This window comes from Zophobas morio, unplaced genomic scaffold (assembly GCF_036711695.1).
Source record: "Zophobas morio isolate AGI-343-1 ecotype UQ-CSIRO unplaced genomic scaffold, CSIRO_AGI_Zmor_V1 ptg000217l, whole genome shotgun sequence".
Classification (NCBI taxonomy): Eukaryota; Metazoa; Arthropoda; class Insecta; order Coleoptera; family Tenebrionidae; genus Zophobas; species Zophobas morio.
Window position 1 is genome coordinate 896 of NW_026972321.1, and position 17,130 is coordinate 18,025.

The window sequence follows — 17,130 nt, forward strand, 5'->3', positions numbered from 1 at the left end:
GTTTCTTGTTGTGAAAAGAAGCCTGTTCATGTTAAGAAAAAAAAATAAGCCCCACCCACCCGCCCGATCTCAATTGTGACGAATTTTTCATTCGTTGTTAGACCAATGGGCGGAGCGTAATTGCAAAATCCAGATCTTTCTATACAAATTTACCATTTCGAACACGTTTTGAGTTTCTTGTTGTGAAAAGAAGACTACACGTATTAAGAAAAAAAGAGAGCAGAATATAAGCCCCGCCCACCCGCCCGGTCTCAATTGTGATGAATTTTTCATTCGTTGTCAGACCAAAGGGCGGAGCGGAATAGCAAAATCCAGATTTTCCTAGAAAAATATAAAATCTGGAAAATTAAAAAAATCCAAGTAATGCGAGTATCCAAAAAATCGAAATGTCCAAAATATTTAAAAAAATCCATAAAGTCAAAGAATTTTAAAAAAGTGCCCATTCGTCCGATGGACTCGATTACAATACTTCCTTCGCTTACGCTCGAGAAGTAAAAATACAAGAAATTGAAAAAATAAAGAAATCCAGTAATTCCAAAAATTAAAAAAGCCCAAAAGCCCAATAAATTCGAGAAACTCAAGAAATACAATATGTAATTCCAAAAATCTAAAAATTCAAAAAATCAAACAAATCAAAAAAGTTTAAAAAAATCCAATGATTCAAAAAATTCAGTAATCCAAAAAAATCGAAAATATCCATAAAATCCAGTAATTCCAAAAAATGAATAATCCAAAAAATTCCAAAAATCCTACAAATAAAATCCAAGTCATCAAAAAAATTCAAGATATTCAATTATCCAAAAATCGAAAATATTAAAAATACTAAAAAAATCCAAAAAATCAAAAATATTCAAAAAGTCCAAAAAAATCAAAGAATTTAAAAAATCCAAGAAATCCAAGTATCTCAAGAAATCCAATAATTACAAGATCTAAAAAATTCAAAATAGAAAGCAAAAAAAAAAGGATGACCAAAGTGACAAAAAAAGTCGCGAAAAAAAATTGAAAAGCGACACAAAAATCAAAATAAAAAAGGGGACTTCAAAAAAACGACAAAAAAATGCTTCAACAATAGTGACACAAAAGTGACGTTAAAAAACAATAGTTAAAAGCAATAATAAAGTAACGACAAAAAATAGACAAAAGAGAGGATAAAGAAGAGGGCGAAAAGTGACCAAAAGCGACAAGAATGACAAAAAATTCGGCAAAAAATGTCAAAAAAGGCGAAAAAGGACTACAAAAAAATTACCAAAAAAGTGCCCTAGAAAATGGCACTAAAAGCCAGGAAAAAGATAGTAAAAAAGACGATGAAAAAAATGGAAGAATCCGGCAACAAAACTGAACAAAATCAACAAAAAATTGGCAAAAAAAACCGACGTAAAGAACTCAAAGGAACTACAAAAAAAGGCAGAAAAAAAGGGCAACAAAAAAAGAGGACAAAACATGTGACAAAAAAACGAAAAAAATGGGCGATAAACAAAACGTCAACTAAAAGCAACAAAAAATAGAAAAAAAAAACGTAAACAAAAAATCGAAAATGTGCCAAAAAGCGATAAAAGAACCGCGATAGCAAAGGGCGGAAAACAAACAATAAGGGCAAAAAGAAGTAGACAAAAAACACCACAAAAGAGAGGATAAAAAACGGACCAACAACAATCAAGACACTTTATTAACAATAAATAATACTCATATATAATATAAAAATAGAAAATACATAGAAAATACATAAAAAATCACCATTAAACCCTAACCCACCCCATCACGAATAATATTTCTCCACCTCATCCAACAACTTATCAAAATTATCCTCATCAATAACCACAAACCTCTTCGCCCCGCGACTAAAATAATAAATCTCCCCCGTATAAATATCAAACCACAACGCGTGTATGTGCAGCTGGTGCGTCTCCAGCCTCTTCTTCAAAAACCCGTAACTCGCTATATTCTGCAACTGCTGCAACGTATTAATCTGCGACAACTTGTCCTCCAGCGTGAATTTATTCTCCGGATCAATGTACGCCACGAACTTCCTCATGGGCGTCTCAGCCTGAAAAATCAAAGGCTTGGAGTAGTCGGTGGCTGCCAGCTGCTGGAACTTCTCCAGACTGTTCAGGGCGTGGGTGCACAGCCAGGCGCGAAGCGGCGAAATCCGCCGGTTATCCTAGAAAATTTTCGTTGAAAGTAGCTGAAATAAATATGGGTTTGTGTTACTTGAGAGGCAAATTCGCTGTCTTGGAGTTGGTATAGGAGATTGATGGCTTTGCAGTCGCTGTGGCCGCACACTACGATGTGCCGGATGTCGTTGACCACACACCCTAGTTCCATAGCTGCGGGTTCGTTGGTGGTGAGCTCGTCCAAGAAGTGCTGAGAGTGAGGGATAACATTTCCCGCGTTACGAACTACAAATTACAAAATTATCTCGACTTTGCACAAGTTTGGTCACTTCACCTACAAACATGTCCCCCACGTTGGTTTGGGTGAATCTCGTGGGGATCATCCTGCTGTCAATACACGTGAAAAACACAGCTTTCGGCTGAAATTAAATTGAAAATCAAACTTTTGAATTTCCAACCCTTGCACCACGCTTGCGCAGACCTAACGAAATGGCGCAGTTTACAAAATCGCTTACCGTGGGGTTGTCTCTGACTTTCACAAACTGTTTCACCATTTGCTCCTTCTTACAACACCTATACTTCATAATACCACGCAAAATCCGATCCATGGCTTCTCTATCCAGGAAACAACACAATCACTCCTTCCACCGGGCTCAAAGTCCATGTTAACTGGCCCGATAAGGACGATTTTGTTTGTTAACTAGGAAACACGTGAACACCATCTGCGCCCCCATGTTATCACCAAGATTAGCAACCTATCCTTAAAAAACGCCTAATCGCAGCGATCATCTCAAAAGTGCAGTAATCAAACTCAAAGATAACGATTCTTCGTTTTTGTTGCTAATTTATATTTTTATTATTTGATTTAATTAGCTGTCATTCCGGCATCTGTCAGACGCCGCAAACGTCAAAGTTTGAGGTTATGCAAATAACTATGTCAACCGTTTCCGTGTTTTGTTGTTTGCGGGGCTGTTTAGATGGTTTTAAGTTCAACCCGAGCGTGCCGCATCTCCCTAGGGAGAACCCCATTCAGCTGGACACCGCGTTTATGGGTAAGTACCCCCATTCGGCCACCCCCGATTTTCAACCCTATGTTTACAGGCTACGAGGTGGTCATAGTGAAAGGGGGCCAGCGGGTGTGCGGAGCAGGAGCAGCCCTCGGTAACGTTCACTTTTATTTTTTAACATTGATAGCCTTTAGTAAGAAAGTCGGTTAAGATCGGTTCGAAGGACTGAATTGTCAGAAACGCAACTTGGGATTTTACTTTTTGCTTGTTTTATTACTTGTCATAAATTTTTCGGTCAAATTTAACGATAAGAGGTTTGGTAAATATATCGGAAAATTCACCAAAGATTTATTAGTAAATCTCAATACAATCAGATGTTTTTTGAAATAATATTCACTAGAGCCTTTGAATTTTGTATTACCGTTTTATTATTGGTTTGTAATGGCTTGGATTTGACTGATTTGAGGTGCGTTATTGACTAAATAATACCCGAGGGTATTAGGAATAGTTGCCATTGTAAAGTCAACAGAAAACGCAGTCGGCTGGAAACATTACTTAGTGTATTGCTGGTTGCGTAGATAAGGGGACAACGTTAATTTATAGTTATTATTGAAAGAAACCACGATTTCTCAAAATATAAAAAATCCAAAGAATTTGAGAAATTCAGTTAGCTAGTGAAAATATCCAAAAAATTTAAAAACTTCAAGAATTTAAACACCAAGAAACTAAAAATAATTTCAAAAATTAAGAAATTCAACAAACTCAATAAATCCAATTATCTAAAAAAAACAACAAAATATCAAAGAATTAAAAAATACAAGAAACCCAAGAAATTAAAAAAATTCAACAAATCCAATAATTCCCAAAAAACTAAAAAATTCAAAAATCAAAAAAACTAAGAAATTAGAAAGATACAAGAAATTCAATTATCCAAAAAATCGAAAATGTCCATAAAATTTGAACGAATCCAAAAAATAATGAATTTAAAAATTCCAAGAAACCCAAGAAACAAAAAAAACTCAAGAAAACCCAATAATTCCAAAAATAAAAACAAACAAAAAATTGTAAAAATTTTAAAAACCCAAGAAATCAAACAATAAAAAAAAATGGATAATTCAAAAAAATCCAGTTGTCAAAAAAATCGAAAATATCCATAAAATTCGGAAAAATCCAAAAATTAAAGAAATCCAATAATTCAAAAAATCTTAAAAATCCAAAAAGTCCTCAAGAAATTCAAGAAACTCAAGAAATTCAATTATCCAAAAAAATTAAGAATATCCATATATGTAATTAAAAAAAATCCAAAAAATCAAAGGATTTAAAAAATCCAAGAAACCCAGGAAGCTAAAAAATTCAATAATTCCAAAAATATAAAAAATAATTTCGGAGGCTTCTACGGTCCAAAAAATCACAAAAACCAAGAAATCAAAAAATACAAGAAATGCAAGAAATTCAAATTATCCAAAAAATCTAAAATATTCAAATCAAAATATAAAAAAAAGTAATCTAAAAATTCAAAGAAATTAAAAAATCCAAAAATTCAAGAAATCAAAAAATCAAAAAAAATCTGGATAATTCACAAAATCCAAGAAATGTAAGAAATAAAAAAAAAACCTCAAGAAATCCTATAAATAAAAAAAAATGCAAAACCCAAGAAACCAAAAAATACAAAAAATCCGGAAAATTAAAAACATACAAGATATGCAAGAAATCCATTTATCTAAAAAAATTGAAAATATCCATACAATTAAAAAAATCCAAAAAATCAACGTATTTAAAAAATCTAAAAAACCCAAGAACCTAAAAACTCGGGAAATCCAGTAATTCCAAAAAATAAAATATTCAAAAAATTTAAAATTAAATAATTCAAAAAACCCAAGAAATAAAAATTCCAAAAGAAACCGAAAACGCCCAAAAAATAAAAAATACAAGAAATCCACTTATCGAAAAAATCGAAAAGAAAAATATTCATGAAATTCAAAAAATCGAAAATTTTCAAAATACATGTTTAAAAAAAATCCAAAAAATCAAAGAATCTAAAAAATCCAAGAAATCTAAGAAACTTAAAAAACTCAAGAAACCTAGTATGTACATAATTTCAAAAATCTAAAATATTCACAAAGTCCAAGAAATTCAAGAAACTCAAGAAATCCAATTATCCAAAAATCGAAATTATCCGTAAAATTCGCAAAAATCCAAAAAATTAATGAATTTTTTAAATTCCATAAAACCTAAGAAGCCAAATGAATTTAAAAAATTCAAGAAACCCAAGAACCCAAAAAAACTCAAGAAATCCAGTAATTCCAACAAATAAAATATTCAAAAAATGAAAAATCAAAAAGTTCAAAAAACCCAGGAAACAAAAAATCCAAAAGAATGCGCAAAAAAACCGAAAAATACAAGAAATTCCAAGAAACCCAATAATTGCAAAACTATAAAGAATTAAAAAAATCCAACAAAAAAATTCGAAGAAAAACCAAATCAAAATGCAAGAAATTCGATTATGTATCGAAAAATGGAAAAAACATGACATTAAAAAGAAATCCAAAAAAATCAAAGAATTTAAAAAATCCAAGAAACAAAAAAATCTCGAGAAATTCGATAATTCAAAACATAGAACAAATTCAAAAGCCCAAGAAATCAAAAAATCAAAAAAAAATCCGGAAAATCCAAAAAAATCCAAGAAATGCAGGAAATCCAATTATCCAAAAAATCTAAAATATCCACAAAATTCGAAAAGTAAAAAAACCAATGGATTTAAAAAATCCAAGAAACAAAATAAACTCAAGAAATCCAATAATTCTAAAAATTCAAAAAATAAAAAAAAAAACAAGATATGAAAAAAATCCAAAAAATCGAAAATATTAAAAAGAATTCAAAGATTCAAAGAATTTAAAAAATTCAAGAAATTCAAGAAACTCAAAATACTCAAGAAATCAAGAAATCCAAAAAGTTCAAGAAATCCATTTATCCAAAAAAAAAACGAAAAAATTAAAAATCAGTGAATTTAAAAATTCAAGAAATCCAATCATTCCAAAACTATAAAGAATTCAAAAAATAAAAAAAAAATCCGAAAAAAAACAAATCAAAATGCAAAAAATTCAATTTTCGAGAAATGGAAAATACAAAATATTTTTAAAAAATCCAAAAAAAAATCAAAGAATTTAAAAAATCCAAGAAATCCAAGAAGCTCAAAATACTCCAGAAATCCAAAAAACTTAAAAATCCAAAAAGTTCAAGAAATTCAAGAATTACAATTCAAATAAAAAAAAATCGAAAATATGTATAAAATTCGAAAAAATTCAAAATAAATGAATTTAAAAATTTAAGAAACCCAACAAAAAAATCCAAAAAAAAACCAAATCAAAATGCAAGAAATTCAATTATGTATCGAAAAATGGAAAATACAAAATATTAAAAAAAATCCAAAAACATCAAAGAATTTAAAAAAATCCAAGAAACAAAAAAAAACTCGAGAAATTCGATAATTCAAAACATAGAACAAATTCAAAAACCCAAGATCCAAATCCAAAAGAATCCGAAAAAAATCCCGAAAATACAAGAAATTCAATTATCCAAAAAATCAAAAATATTAAAAAATCCAAGAAATTCAAGAAACTCAAAATACTCAAGAAACCCAAAAATCTAAAAAATCCAAAAAGTTCAAGAAATCCATTTATCCAAAAAAATCGAAAATTGGAAGAAAATTGAAAAAATCAATGAATTTAAAAAAGCCAAGAAATCCAAAAAACAAAAAAAAAACTCAAGAAATCCAATAATTCTAAAACTTCAAAAAATAAAAAAAAACAAGATATGAAAAAAATTTAATAAAATCCGGAAAATTAAAAAATCTAAGAAATACAATACATGTACCCAATTGTCCCAAAAATCGGAAATATCCAGAATATTAAAAAAATATAAAAATCCAAGAAACCCAGGAAACTCAAAAAATTCAAGAAATCCAATAATTTCAAAATCCAAAAAAATCGGAAAATAAAAAACCAAAAAATAAAAATTGTCCAAAAAATCGAAAAAACTGAATTCATCCAAAATAAAAACAAAAATTCGAAAAAATCCGTACAATCTAAAAAAAAAACAAAAACCGAAGAAATCCAAGAAATCTAATAATCCCAAAAATCAGAAAATCCAAAAAACTCAAGAAATCCAATAATTCCAAAAATCTAAAAAATCCAAGAAACCCAAGAAACTCAAAAATTCAAGAAATCCAATAACTCCAAAAATCTAAAAAAAATCATTAAAAAAATGAAATAAAAATTATCAAAAAAAAACGAACACTCCAAGAAATTAAAAAGACTCAAGAAATCTGATTAACCAAAAAATCGAAAATATCCAAAAAATAAAAATAAATACAAAAAATCCAATAAAAACCAAAAAATCTATAAAATCAAATTATTGCAAAAATCGAAAATTTTCAAAATCTTCAAAAAATCCAAGAAACTCAAAAATCTCATGAAATCCAATCATTCCAAAAATCCAAAAAAATCGGAAAATAAAAAACCAAAAAATAAAAATTGTGCAAAAAATCGAAAAAACTGAATTAATCCAAAATAAAAACAAAAATTCGAAAAAATCCGTACAATCTAAAAAAAAAAACAAAAATCTAAGAAATCTAAGAAATCTAATAATTAAAATCAAAAGATCCAAAAAGTTCAAGAAATCCAATTAACCAAAAAATCGACAAGATCCATAAATTTGAAAAAAAAAAACAAAAAATCAAAGAATTTAAAAACTCAAGAAATCCAATAATTCCAAAAATTTAAAAAAATCTGTAAAAAATGAAATAAAAATTATCAAAAAAAAAACAAACACTCCAAGAAATTAAAAAAACTCAAGAAATCCGATTAACCAAAAAATCGAAAATATCCAAAAAATAAAAATCAATAACAAAAAATCAATTAAAAACCAAAAAAATTTATATAAAATCAAATTATTGCAAAAATCGAAAATTTTCAAAATCTTCAAAAAATCCAAGAAACTCAAAAATCTCATGAAATCCAATCATTCCAAAAATCCAAAACAATCGGAAAATAAAAAAACAAAAAAAAAATTGTGGAAAAAATCGAAAAAACTGAATTAATCCAAAATAAAAACAATAATTCGATAAAATCCGTACAATCTAAAAAATCTAAGAAATCCAAGAAATCTAATAATTAAAATCAAAAAATCCAAAAAGCTCAAGAAATCCAATTAACCAAAAAATCGACAATATCCATAAATTTGAAAAAAAAACAAAAATCAAAGAATTTGAAAATCCAAGTAATCCAATAATTCCAAAAATCTAAAAAATCCAAGAAACCCAAGAAACTCAAAAACTCAAGAAATCCATTAATTCCAAAAATCTAAAAAAATCGGTAAAACAATGAAATAAAAATTATCAAAAAAAAAACGAACACTCCAAGAAATTAAAAAAACTCAACAAATCCGATTAACCAAAAAATCGAAAATGTTCAAAAACATATAAATACAAAAAATCCTATAAAAGCCAAAAAATCTATAAAATCAAATTATTCCAAAAATCGAAAATTTTCAAAATATTCAAGAAATCCAAGAAACTCAAAAATCTCAAGAAACCAAAAATTAAAAATTGTCCAAAAAATCGAAAAAAATTGAATTAACCCAAAATAAAGACAAAAACTAAAAAATCCGTACAATCTAAAAAAAGAAAACAAAAACCGAAAAAATGCGAGAAACACCAGAAATTCAAAAAACTCAAGAAATCCAATTAACCAAAAAATCGACAATATCCATAATTAAAAAAAAAAAAAAATCAACTCCAAAAATTAAAAAAACAAAAAAAAAACAATAAATTCCGAAAAATCTATAAAATCCAAAAAAATCTAAGAAATTTAAAAAACTCAAGAAATTCAAGAAATCCAATTATTAAAAAAATTGAAGATATCCATAACATTAACAAACATCCAAAAAATCAAAGAATTTAAAAAAATCAAGAACTCCAAAAATTCAAAAAATTAAAAAACAATCCAAGGAATTTTTAAAATCCAAGAAATGCAGTATATTCAATTTCCTAAAAATCGAAAATATCCTAAACATGAAAAAAATCTAAAAAATACAAGAAACTTAAAAACTCAAGAAATCCAGTCATTCCAAGAATCCAAACAAATCAGTAAAAAAACAAAAAAATATCAAAAAAAAACGAACACTCCAAAAAACCCAAGAAATTAAAAAAACTCAAGAAATCCAAGTGACCAAAAAATCGAAAATATCCAAAAATTAAAAAAAAATACAAAAAATCAAGTCAATTTTAACAATTTAAAAAAACGAAAAAATTCAATAAAATCCGAAAAATCTATAAAATCCAAAAAATCTAAGAAACTTAAAAAGCTCAAGAAATTCAAGAAATCCAATTATTAAAAAAATTTAAAATATCCATAAAATTAACAAAAATCCAAAAAATCCAAAAATCCAAGAAACCCAATTTCCTCTAAATCGAAACCCAAAAACTTAAGAAATCCAATCATTCCAAGAATCCAAAAAAATCAGTAAAAAAAAATGAACACTCCAAAAACCCCAAGAAATTAAAAAAAACTCAAGAAATCCAAGTAACCAAAAAATCGAAAATATCCAAAAAATTTAAAAAAATACAAAAAATCAAATCAATTCTGACAATTTTAAAAAACGAAAAACCAAAAAATCTGTGAAATTCAATAAAATCCAAGAAACTTAAAAAACTCAAGAAATCCAATAATTCCAAAAAAACCGTAATTACCTAATCAAAAAAAAAAAAATGAAAAAATCTTGGACCAATTTTCTATTTCAAGAGTGATGTTTGTGTAAGTGACCCAATGTTTTTGCATATTCTCCTGCCAAAGTACTTACTACTCTGGGTCCATAACCTGTTGATCTTTTGGATTTTACTTTTACTTCTTATACTCCAAAAAAAAAAAAAAATTGGAAACACTCTTTATTGTTGTACTGTTATAACAAAACTGAATATGGAACAATTTAAATACTAGATAAATATTAAAATTAAATTGTTCTCTTTGTGTAATTAATGTTGTTGTAATTACCTGCAGGTAACGCCCCCCTCGTCCAATCCAAGTCCTACTTCGAAGTGAAAGTGCAGCAAGGGGGCTCCTGGTCGATAGGCTTGTCGACGCGACAGACTGACTTAAGTTTAACCAAAGGTACGACCTCTCCCTTAATCCACCCCTAAACTTAATACTGCGTTTCCAGGAGGTATGGATGAGTTCTCGTGGTGTCTCTGCAGCGACCACATCATCCGCCACAACAAGCAAGAACTTTACAAAATAAACATCTCGAACGGGTCTTCTGGGGAGATCGCGGGTATCCAAGAGGGCGATGTGATAGGTGTGTCGTTCGACCACATCCAGCTCAAATTTTACGTAAACGGAACCGAGATTGATTACGGAGTGACCAACGTCAAGGGGACTGTGTATCCGGCGCTCTACGGTAAGTAGGTTCGTGGTGGACTGAGCTTACTTTTGATTGGTTTGTTGCAGTCGACGATGGTGCCATCTTAGATATAATCCTAGACAATTTTAACTATTCCCCGCCGTCGGGTTTCGAGAAAATCATGCTGGAGCAGTCGCTGCTTTAAATCGTGGTCTCAATCACATCACAGTATTTTTTATACTATTTATATTTTTTTAATTATTTATTTTAACGTTAAGAGGTATATGAACAAACAGTAATTTAAGTGTGTATAAATGTATAAACTAAGATTGGATGTATATACTATTCCAGAGAAATCTCCATCCAGCAGTTATAGTACTTGGAATTTATCGTAATTAGGTTGTAAAAACGGCTCATGCGCTTTCTCTTTGTTCGTACAAATAACTATACAATAATTTAAACACTTTTAACATATCATGTATGATTCAATAAAGATTCCACCACTAAGCAGCGAGGGGTTCAGTTTGTAATTTTAAATGTAAGTGAGATTCAGATCATTGCAACTGCAAATCTACAATTATTTTCAGTTGTACAGAGTGTCCTGATTTTGAGGTGTAACTAACCATCTCCATGGCAACGAACGTTCAAATGTCATAATTATTCTGACAACTGACGCATTCACAAGTTACTGGATGTAAAAGCGATCTGAAAACTCGAGTTCTCGATATCTTATTAATTGGAAATTTTGACATATTTCGATTGACTTGGTCTTACGCTGTACAACCACTCTGTATTTTTGAAGGTTTTTAGCAATGGAAGGATTCACAAAAAATCGCAGTAGGGTTATTTTTGAACGCTTATGCGCTTTTTCTTTGTTCGTACAAATAACTATACAATAATTTAAACACTTTTAACATATCATCCAATAAAGATTCCACCACTAAACGGCGAGGGGTTCATTTATAGATAAATCCTCATGTAAAAAGTATATATATTTTCGTATGTATGATACATGCACCTAAATATATTACAGGAGATAACAAACTAAAAACAACTAAGTACTACAAATATATCTAAAAATAGTCTAAATAATCAGTCAAATTATGAGGCTAACGTATCCGGATAGACGATATGTTCGTTATTTAATACATTAAAGTAATCACTTAGAAAAATAAATGCAATACACAGTATTGAAACAAACTGCAATAAACACCGAATTGCAAAGTATAACGTTAATCACATAGTAGGGCACCAGATTGTCTTAACAAGTATCCTCTTTTTTTAAAAAAATAACTACCAGTTCGATAACCCTGTTAATTATTTAATATCAATACAAGACAAATAACCTAGGACCTTAAACGATTGCACTCACTTAAACCAACTTAGAAAATAAATTAGCTGCACTAATACATATCTTTGGTATACGCGTTCGTTAAAACCTAAAAGGCAGTGTTAGTGTCGGAATCAACATCGCAAACGAACAAAAATGAATCTCTGATTTGATTGGTGATTTCCACTGTCTTCTATCTGAGCGGTGACTAGTGACAAATGAAAACAGGTGTGTGGTGTGTGCTGAGTGTACAGTGTTCTATATGGCAGACATTTTGGCTAAATTTAATAAAGTAACTTACGTCTTTCTTACGTTTTCCATCTTATTGTCACGTCGATGGTTCAGTTATTGGTAACGGAATGGCTGCGTGGAAACGGAACGTTGTTTGGCGAAGACGAGGTGGAAAAGGGGATAATACGAATATGGCTACGAATACTTCAAGCCAGAAACCAAGTTAAATATTAACCGCTTAGTGTACGTAGTTTTGCTGATATTTGTTAAGATGTGTACATTTCTACGCCACTGGTTTTGAAATCATTTACGACTAAAGTTTGTAATTTTAAATATAAACGAGATTCAGATCATTGCAGCTGCAAATCTACAATTATTTTCAGTTGTACAGAGTGTCCTGATTTTGAGGTGTAACTAACCATCTCCATGGCAACGAACGTTCAAATGTCATAATTATTCTGACAATTGACGCATTCACAGGTCACTGGATGTAAAAACGATATATGAAAGCTCTATACAGGTGAGTTCTCGATATCTTATTAATTGGAAATTTTGACATATTTCGATTGGCTTGTTCCTACGCTTTACAACCACTCTGTATTTTTGAAGGTTTTTAGCAATGGAAGGATTCACAAAAAATCGCAGTAGGGTTATTTTTGAACTCTCGACAAAATTGAATCTTCATATACAGAGCGTTTTTAAAACAATGTTTAATTATTACAATTTTTAAATATCGATTTTCAGTTTTTTCAACTGTTGAGTACATATTTTCTACTAGAAAAACTGACGTATCGATATTTGAAAATTGTAAAGTTTGAAGGTTTTTACAAACACTCTGTACATTAAAATTTGATTTAAGTGGTACCACAACAAAGCGCGCACCTTTATTTAACCCCCAGAAAATATTGTAACGGATTTTAAGAATAACAAAAAAATCTAAAAAAATTCAAAAAACCCAAGAAATGCAAGAAATCCAATTATATAAAAAATATCTAAAATATTCAAAAGGAACCAAAAAATCAAGGAATTAAAAAATCCAAGAAATCCAATTATCCAAAAAAATCGATAATATCCAGTTTTCAAAATTTCCAAAAAATTAAAAAAACTTAATTTTTTTCTATTAGAAAAGACTGAAAGTTTGTACAAACACTCTGTACATTAAAATTTGATTTAAGTGGTACCATAACAAAACGCGTGTCTTTATTTAAGCCTCACAAAATATTGTACAAGATTTTAAAAATTAAAAAAAAAATCAGAAAACCTAAGAAATCAAAAAATCTAAAATATCTGAAATTTTCAAAAGAATCCACAAAATCAAAGAATTAAAAATCCATGAAACTCAAGAAATCCAATAATTCCAAAAACTAAAAAAAATGAAAACATTTCAAGAAAATTCAAAATCCCCAAAAAGAAATCCAAAATAATCTGAAAAATCCAAGAAATGCAAGTTTCTAAAAAATCGAAAACATCTAAAATCTCAAAAAAAAAAATCAAAAAAATCAAAGAATTAAAAAATCCAAGAAACCTAAGAAACAAAAAGCCCAAGAAATTCAAGAAAATCGAAAAAAATCGATAATATCCACAATATTAAAAAATCCAAAAAATGGAAGAATTTAAAAAATCTAACAAATCCAAGAAATCCAAAAAATTGAAGAAATCCAATAATTACAAAAATTTTAAAAATCCAAAAATTAAAAAACTCAAGAAATTCAATAATTCCAAAAATTCAAAAAAATCAAAACATTCCAAGAAAATTCAAAAACCTCAAGAAATCCAAGAAATGCAATTTTCAAAAAAATCGAAAACATTTAAAATCTTAAAAAAATTCAAAGAAGTAAACAAATCCAAGAAACCCAAGAAACAAAGAGCCCAAGAAATCCAAGAAAATCGAAAATAACCATAAAATTAAAAAAAAAAACCAACAAATTTAAGAATTGAATCTTTTTCTACTAAAAAATACCAAAATTTCGGTATTTGAAAATTGTAAACTTTGAAAATTTTTACAAACACTGTAGATTAAAATTTGAATTATGTACTTGGTACCACAACAAGGCGCGTGCCTTTATTTAAGCATCACAAAATATTGTACCACAGATTTTAAAAATTAAAAAAAAAAAATCAAAAAACACCAGAAATCCAAAAAATCAAAGTGTTAAAAATCCAAGAAACTCAAGAAATCCAATAATTCCAATGATCGAAAAAATCGATAACATCCACAATATTAAAAAAGTTCAAAAATGAAAGAATTTAAAAAATCTAACAAATTCAAGAAATCCAAAAATTTCAAAAATTTTAAAAATCCAAAAACGTCAAGGAATTAAAAAAACTCAAGAAATCCAAAAATTCAAAAAAATCAAAACATTTCAAGGAAATTCAAAAACCCCAAGAAATCCAAAATAATCAAAAAAATCCAGGAAATGCAATTTTCTAAAAAATCGAAAATATTTAAAATCTTAAAAAAAAATCAAAGATTTAAAAAAATCCAAGAAACTCAAGAAATCCAATCATTTCAATTATCGAGAAAATCGATAATATCCACAATATTAAAAAAATCCAAAAATGAAAGAATTTAAAAAATCTAACAAATCCAAGATTTCCAAAAAATTGAAGAAATCCAATAATTTCAAAAATCTTACAAATCCAAAAAACTCAAGGAATTTAAAAAACTCAAGAAATTCAAAAATTCGAAAAAATCAAAATATTCCAAGAAAATTCAAAAACCCCAAGAAATCCAAAAAAATCCGAAAAATCCAAGAAATGCAATTTTCAGAAAATCGAAAATATCTAAAATCTTCAAAAAAAATCCAAGAATTAAAAAATCCAATAAACTTAAGAAACAAAAAGCCCAAGAAATTCAAGAAAATCGAAAATATCCATAAAAAAAAAATCCAAAAAATTTAACAATTTAATCTTTTTTTGCTAGAAAATACTGAAATCTCGATATCTGAAAATTTTTACAAACACCCTGTAGATTAAAATATCTAAAATATTCAAAAAAAATCCAAGAAACCTATCCAAAAAATTTCAGAATTTAATCTTTTTCTACTAGAAAATACTGAAATCTCAGATATTTGAAAATTGTAAACTTTGAAAATTTTTACAAACACTCTGTAGATTAAAATTTGAATTAATTGGTACCATAACAAGGCGCGTGCTTTTATTTAAGCCTCACAAAATATTGTACGAGAGATTCTAAAAATAAAAAAAAAAAATCAAAAATCTAAAATAAAAAAAAAATGCAATTAAAAATCTAAAATATTCAAAAGAATCGAAAAAATCAAAGAATTAAAAATCCAACAAATCCAAGAAACCCAAAAAAATTGAATAAATCCAATAATTCCAAAAATTCAAAAATACCAAAACATTTTAAGAAAATTCAAAAACCCCAAGAAATCCAACATAATCCGAAAAATCCAAGAAATGCAATTTTCTAAAAAATCAAAAAAATCTATGAATTAAAAAAATCTAAGAAACCTAAGAAACAAAAAGCCCAAGAAATGCAAGAAATCCATTTATCCAAGAAAATCGAAAATATCAATAAAATTAAAAAAAAAATCCAAAAAACTGAAATATCGATATTTGAAAACTGTAAAGTTCAAAAGTTTTTATAAACACTCTGTACATTAAAATTTGATTTAAGTGGTACCACAACAAAGAGCGCACCTTTATTTAACCCTCACAAAATACTGTAACACAGATTAAAAAAAAACCTTCCATTGCAAGAAATTTCAAGAAAAATCGAATAACATGGCAACGTCGCATAGGAATTTCAAAATTTCTCAAATAGAACACTCCGTATTGTATACCATTTTTATTCTCCTAACAAAAAAGGACGAGAATAAACACGACAATAAGATTATTTTAAACTATACAGAGTGTTCTCTTTTTAAGACGTAACAAATAACTTTTTTTAATGAAACTCTATACATTTTGACATATTTTGATTGACTATTTTTTAGGTTTTAGGCTTAGGCCGTGGTTTATTTTTGAACTCATAATGCGACGTTGCCATGTTCGTCATATTTTCTTGAATTTTTTTATTTAGCAACGGAAGGGTACAAATAACCCAATTGAGATTTTTTCCATGACCAAAAAATTTCAAGAAAATTCGAATAACGTGGCAACGTCGCATCGGAATTCCAAAAATAAACTGTGATTACAAAGCCTACTAAGAAGCTAATCAGAATACGTAAAAATATATAGGGTGTTTTATTTAAAAAAACTAAGCTGTGTTACGCGATTACGCGAACGAGAATAAACAAGACAGTAAGATAAATTAATAAAATACAGCGTGTCCTATTTGAAAAATTGACAAAACCAACCACGTGTTTAAAAAAAAAAAAAAATTTTACGTTGAATACACTTCAAAAACAGTAAACTCTGATCGCTGATTTTTTTTGTCTATTCCTTTTATAATCAGTGAGATATTGAGGAATACGCGTTTATTGGCTCACCCTGTACACTATTAAACTATCCAAGTTGGAATTTGCGACCAAGAATTTTTCAGTTTTAGCGAACAAGCTCAAATATGGCCACTCGAAAATGGACGTGGTATAGCTAAAAGCCCCAAATATACAGGGTGAGTCACTGAACTCATTGTTTATTACAACTAGAAAAAAAAGTCAAAGACCAAAATTGTACGGTTCTTTGAGGACTATACTCTGAAGTTATTTTCAACTATACAGAACGTTTTGTTTTAGGGCGTAACACACACCTTAGTTTTTTTTAATGAAACACCCTATATATTTTTACAGAGTGGTTTTTTTTTTCAAATAGATCACGCTACATTTCGTTACTCAGAGTAAGATACAATAATAAAATACAGGGTGTTCCAATTGAAAAAACTGAAATATCGATACATATTCTAAAAAAACGTATAGGATGTTTCATTAAAAATGGAACATTCGTAGTTTGAAATTTTAAAGAACTGTACAACTTTCAGCCGCGTTCAGTGACTCACCCGGTATGTATACTGTACATATATCGGGTGATCCAATTTTTTTTTTCAAATAGAAAATTATGACGAATTTTCTTATCACATTGTTACTTATTATTA

The 17,130-nt window shown here is 28.4% G+C and overlaps 2 protein-coding genes across 3 annotated transcripts; one reads left to right on the forward strand and one right to left on the reverse strand.

Annotated features, from left to right (window-relative positions):
- Window positions 1–1,648: 1,648 nt before the first annotated feature.
- On the reverse strand, window positions 1,649–2,910 carry LOC135146250 (beta carbonic anhydrase 1-like). Of its 2 annotated transcripts, XM_064078409.1 has the most exons (4): window positions 2,627–2,910; window positions 2,446–2,530; window positions 2,209–2,396; window positions 1,649–2,158 (listed from the first exon to the last, which is right to left on the reverse strand). In XM_064078409.1, the coding sequence occupies exons 1-4, from the start codon at window positions 2,717–2,719 to the stop codon at window positions 1,757–1,759; spliced, it is 768 nt and encodes a 255-aa protein (XP_063934479.1). In that variant the 5' UTR covers window positions 2,720–2,910; the 3' UTR covers window positions 1,649–1,756. The 2 variants fall into 2 exon arrangements, with proteins under 2 accessions (XP_063934479.1, XP_063934480.1); XM_064078410.1 differs by lacking the exon at window positions 1,649–2,158 and having other exon boundaries at window positions 2,216–2,396; window positions 2,450–2,530; window positions 2,627–2,903.
- Window positions 2,911–2,925: 15 nt separating this feature from the next.
- LOC135146251 (SPRY domain-containing protein 7-like) lies at window positions 2,926–11,023 on the forward strand. Its single transcript, XM_064078411.1, has 5 exons — window positions 2,926–3,163; window positions 3,213–3,272; window positions 10,174–10,284; window positions 10,334–10,570; window positions 10,621–11,023. Exons 1-5 carry the CDS (start codon window positions 3,034–3,036, stop codon window positions 10,716–10,718), a joined length of 636 nt encoding a protein of 211 aa, XP_063934481.1. The 5' UTR covers window positions 2,926–3,033; the 3' UTR covers window positions 10,719–11,023.
- The last annotated feature ends 6,107 nt before the right edge of the window (window positions 11,024–17,130 follow it).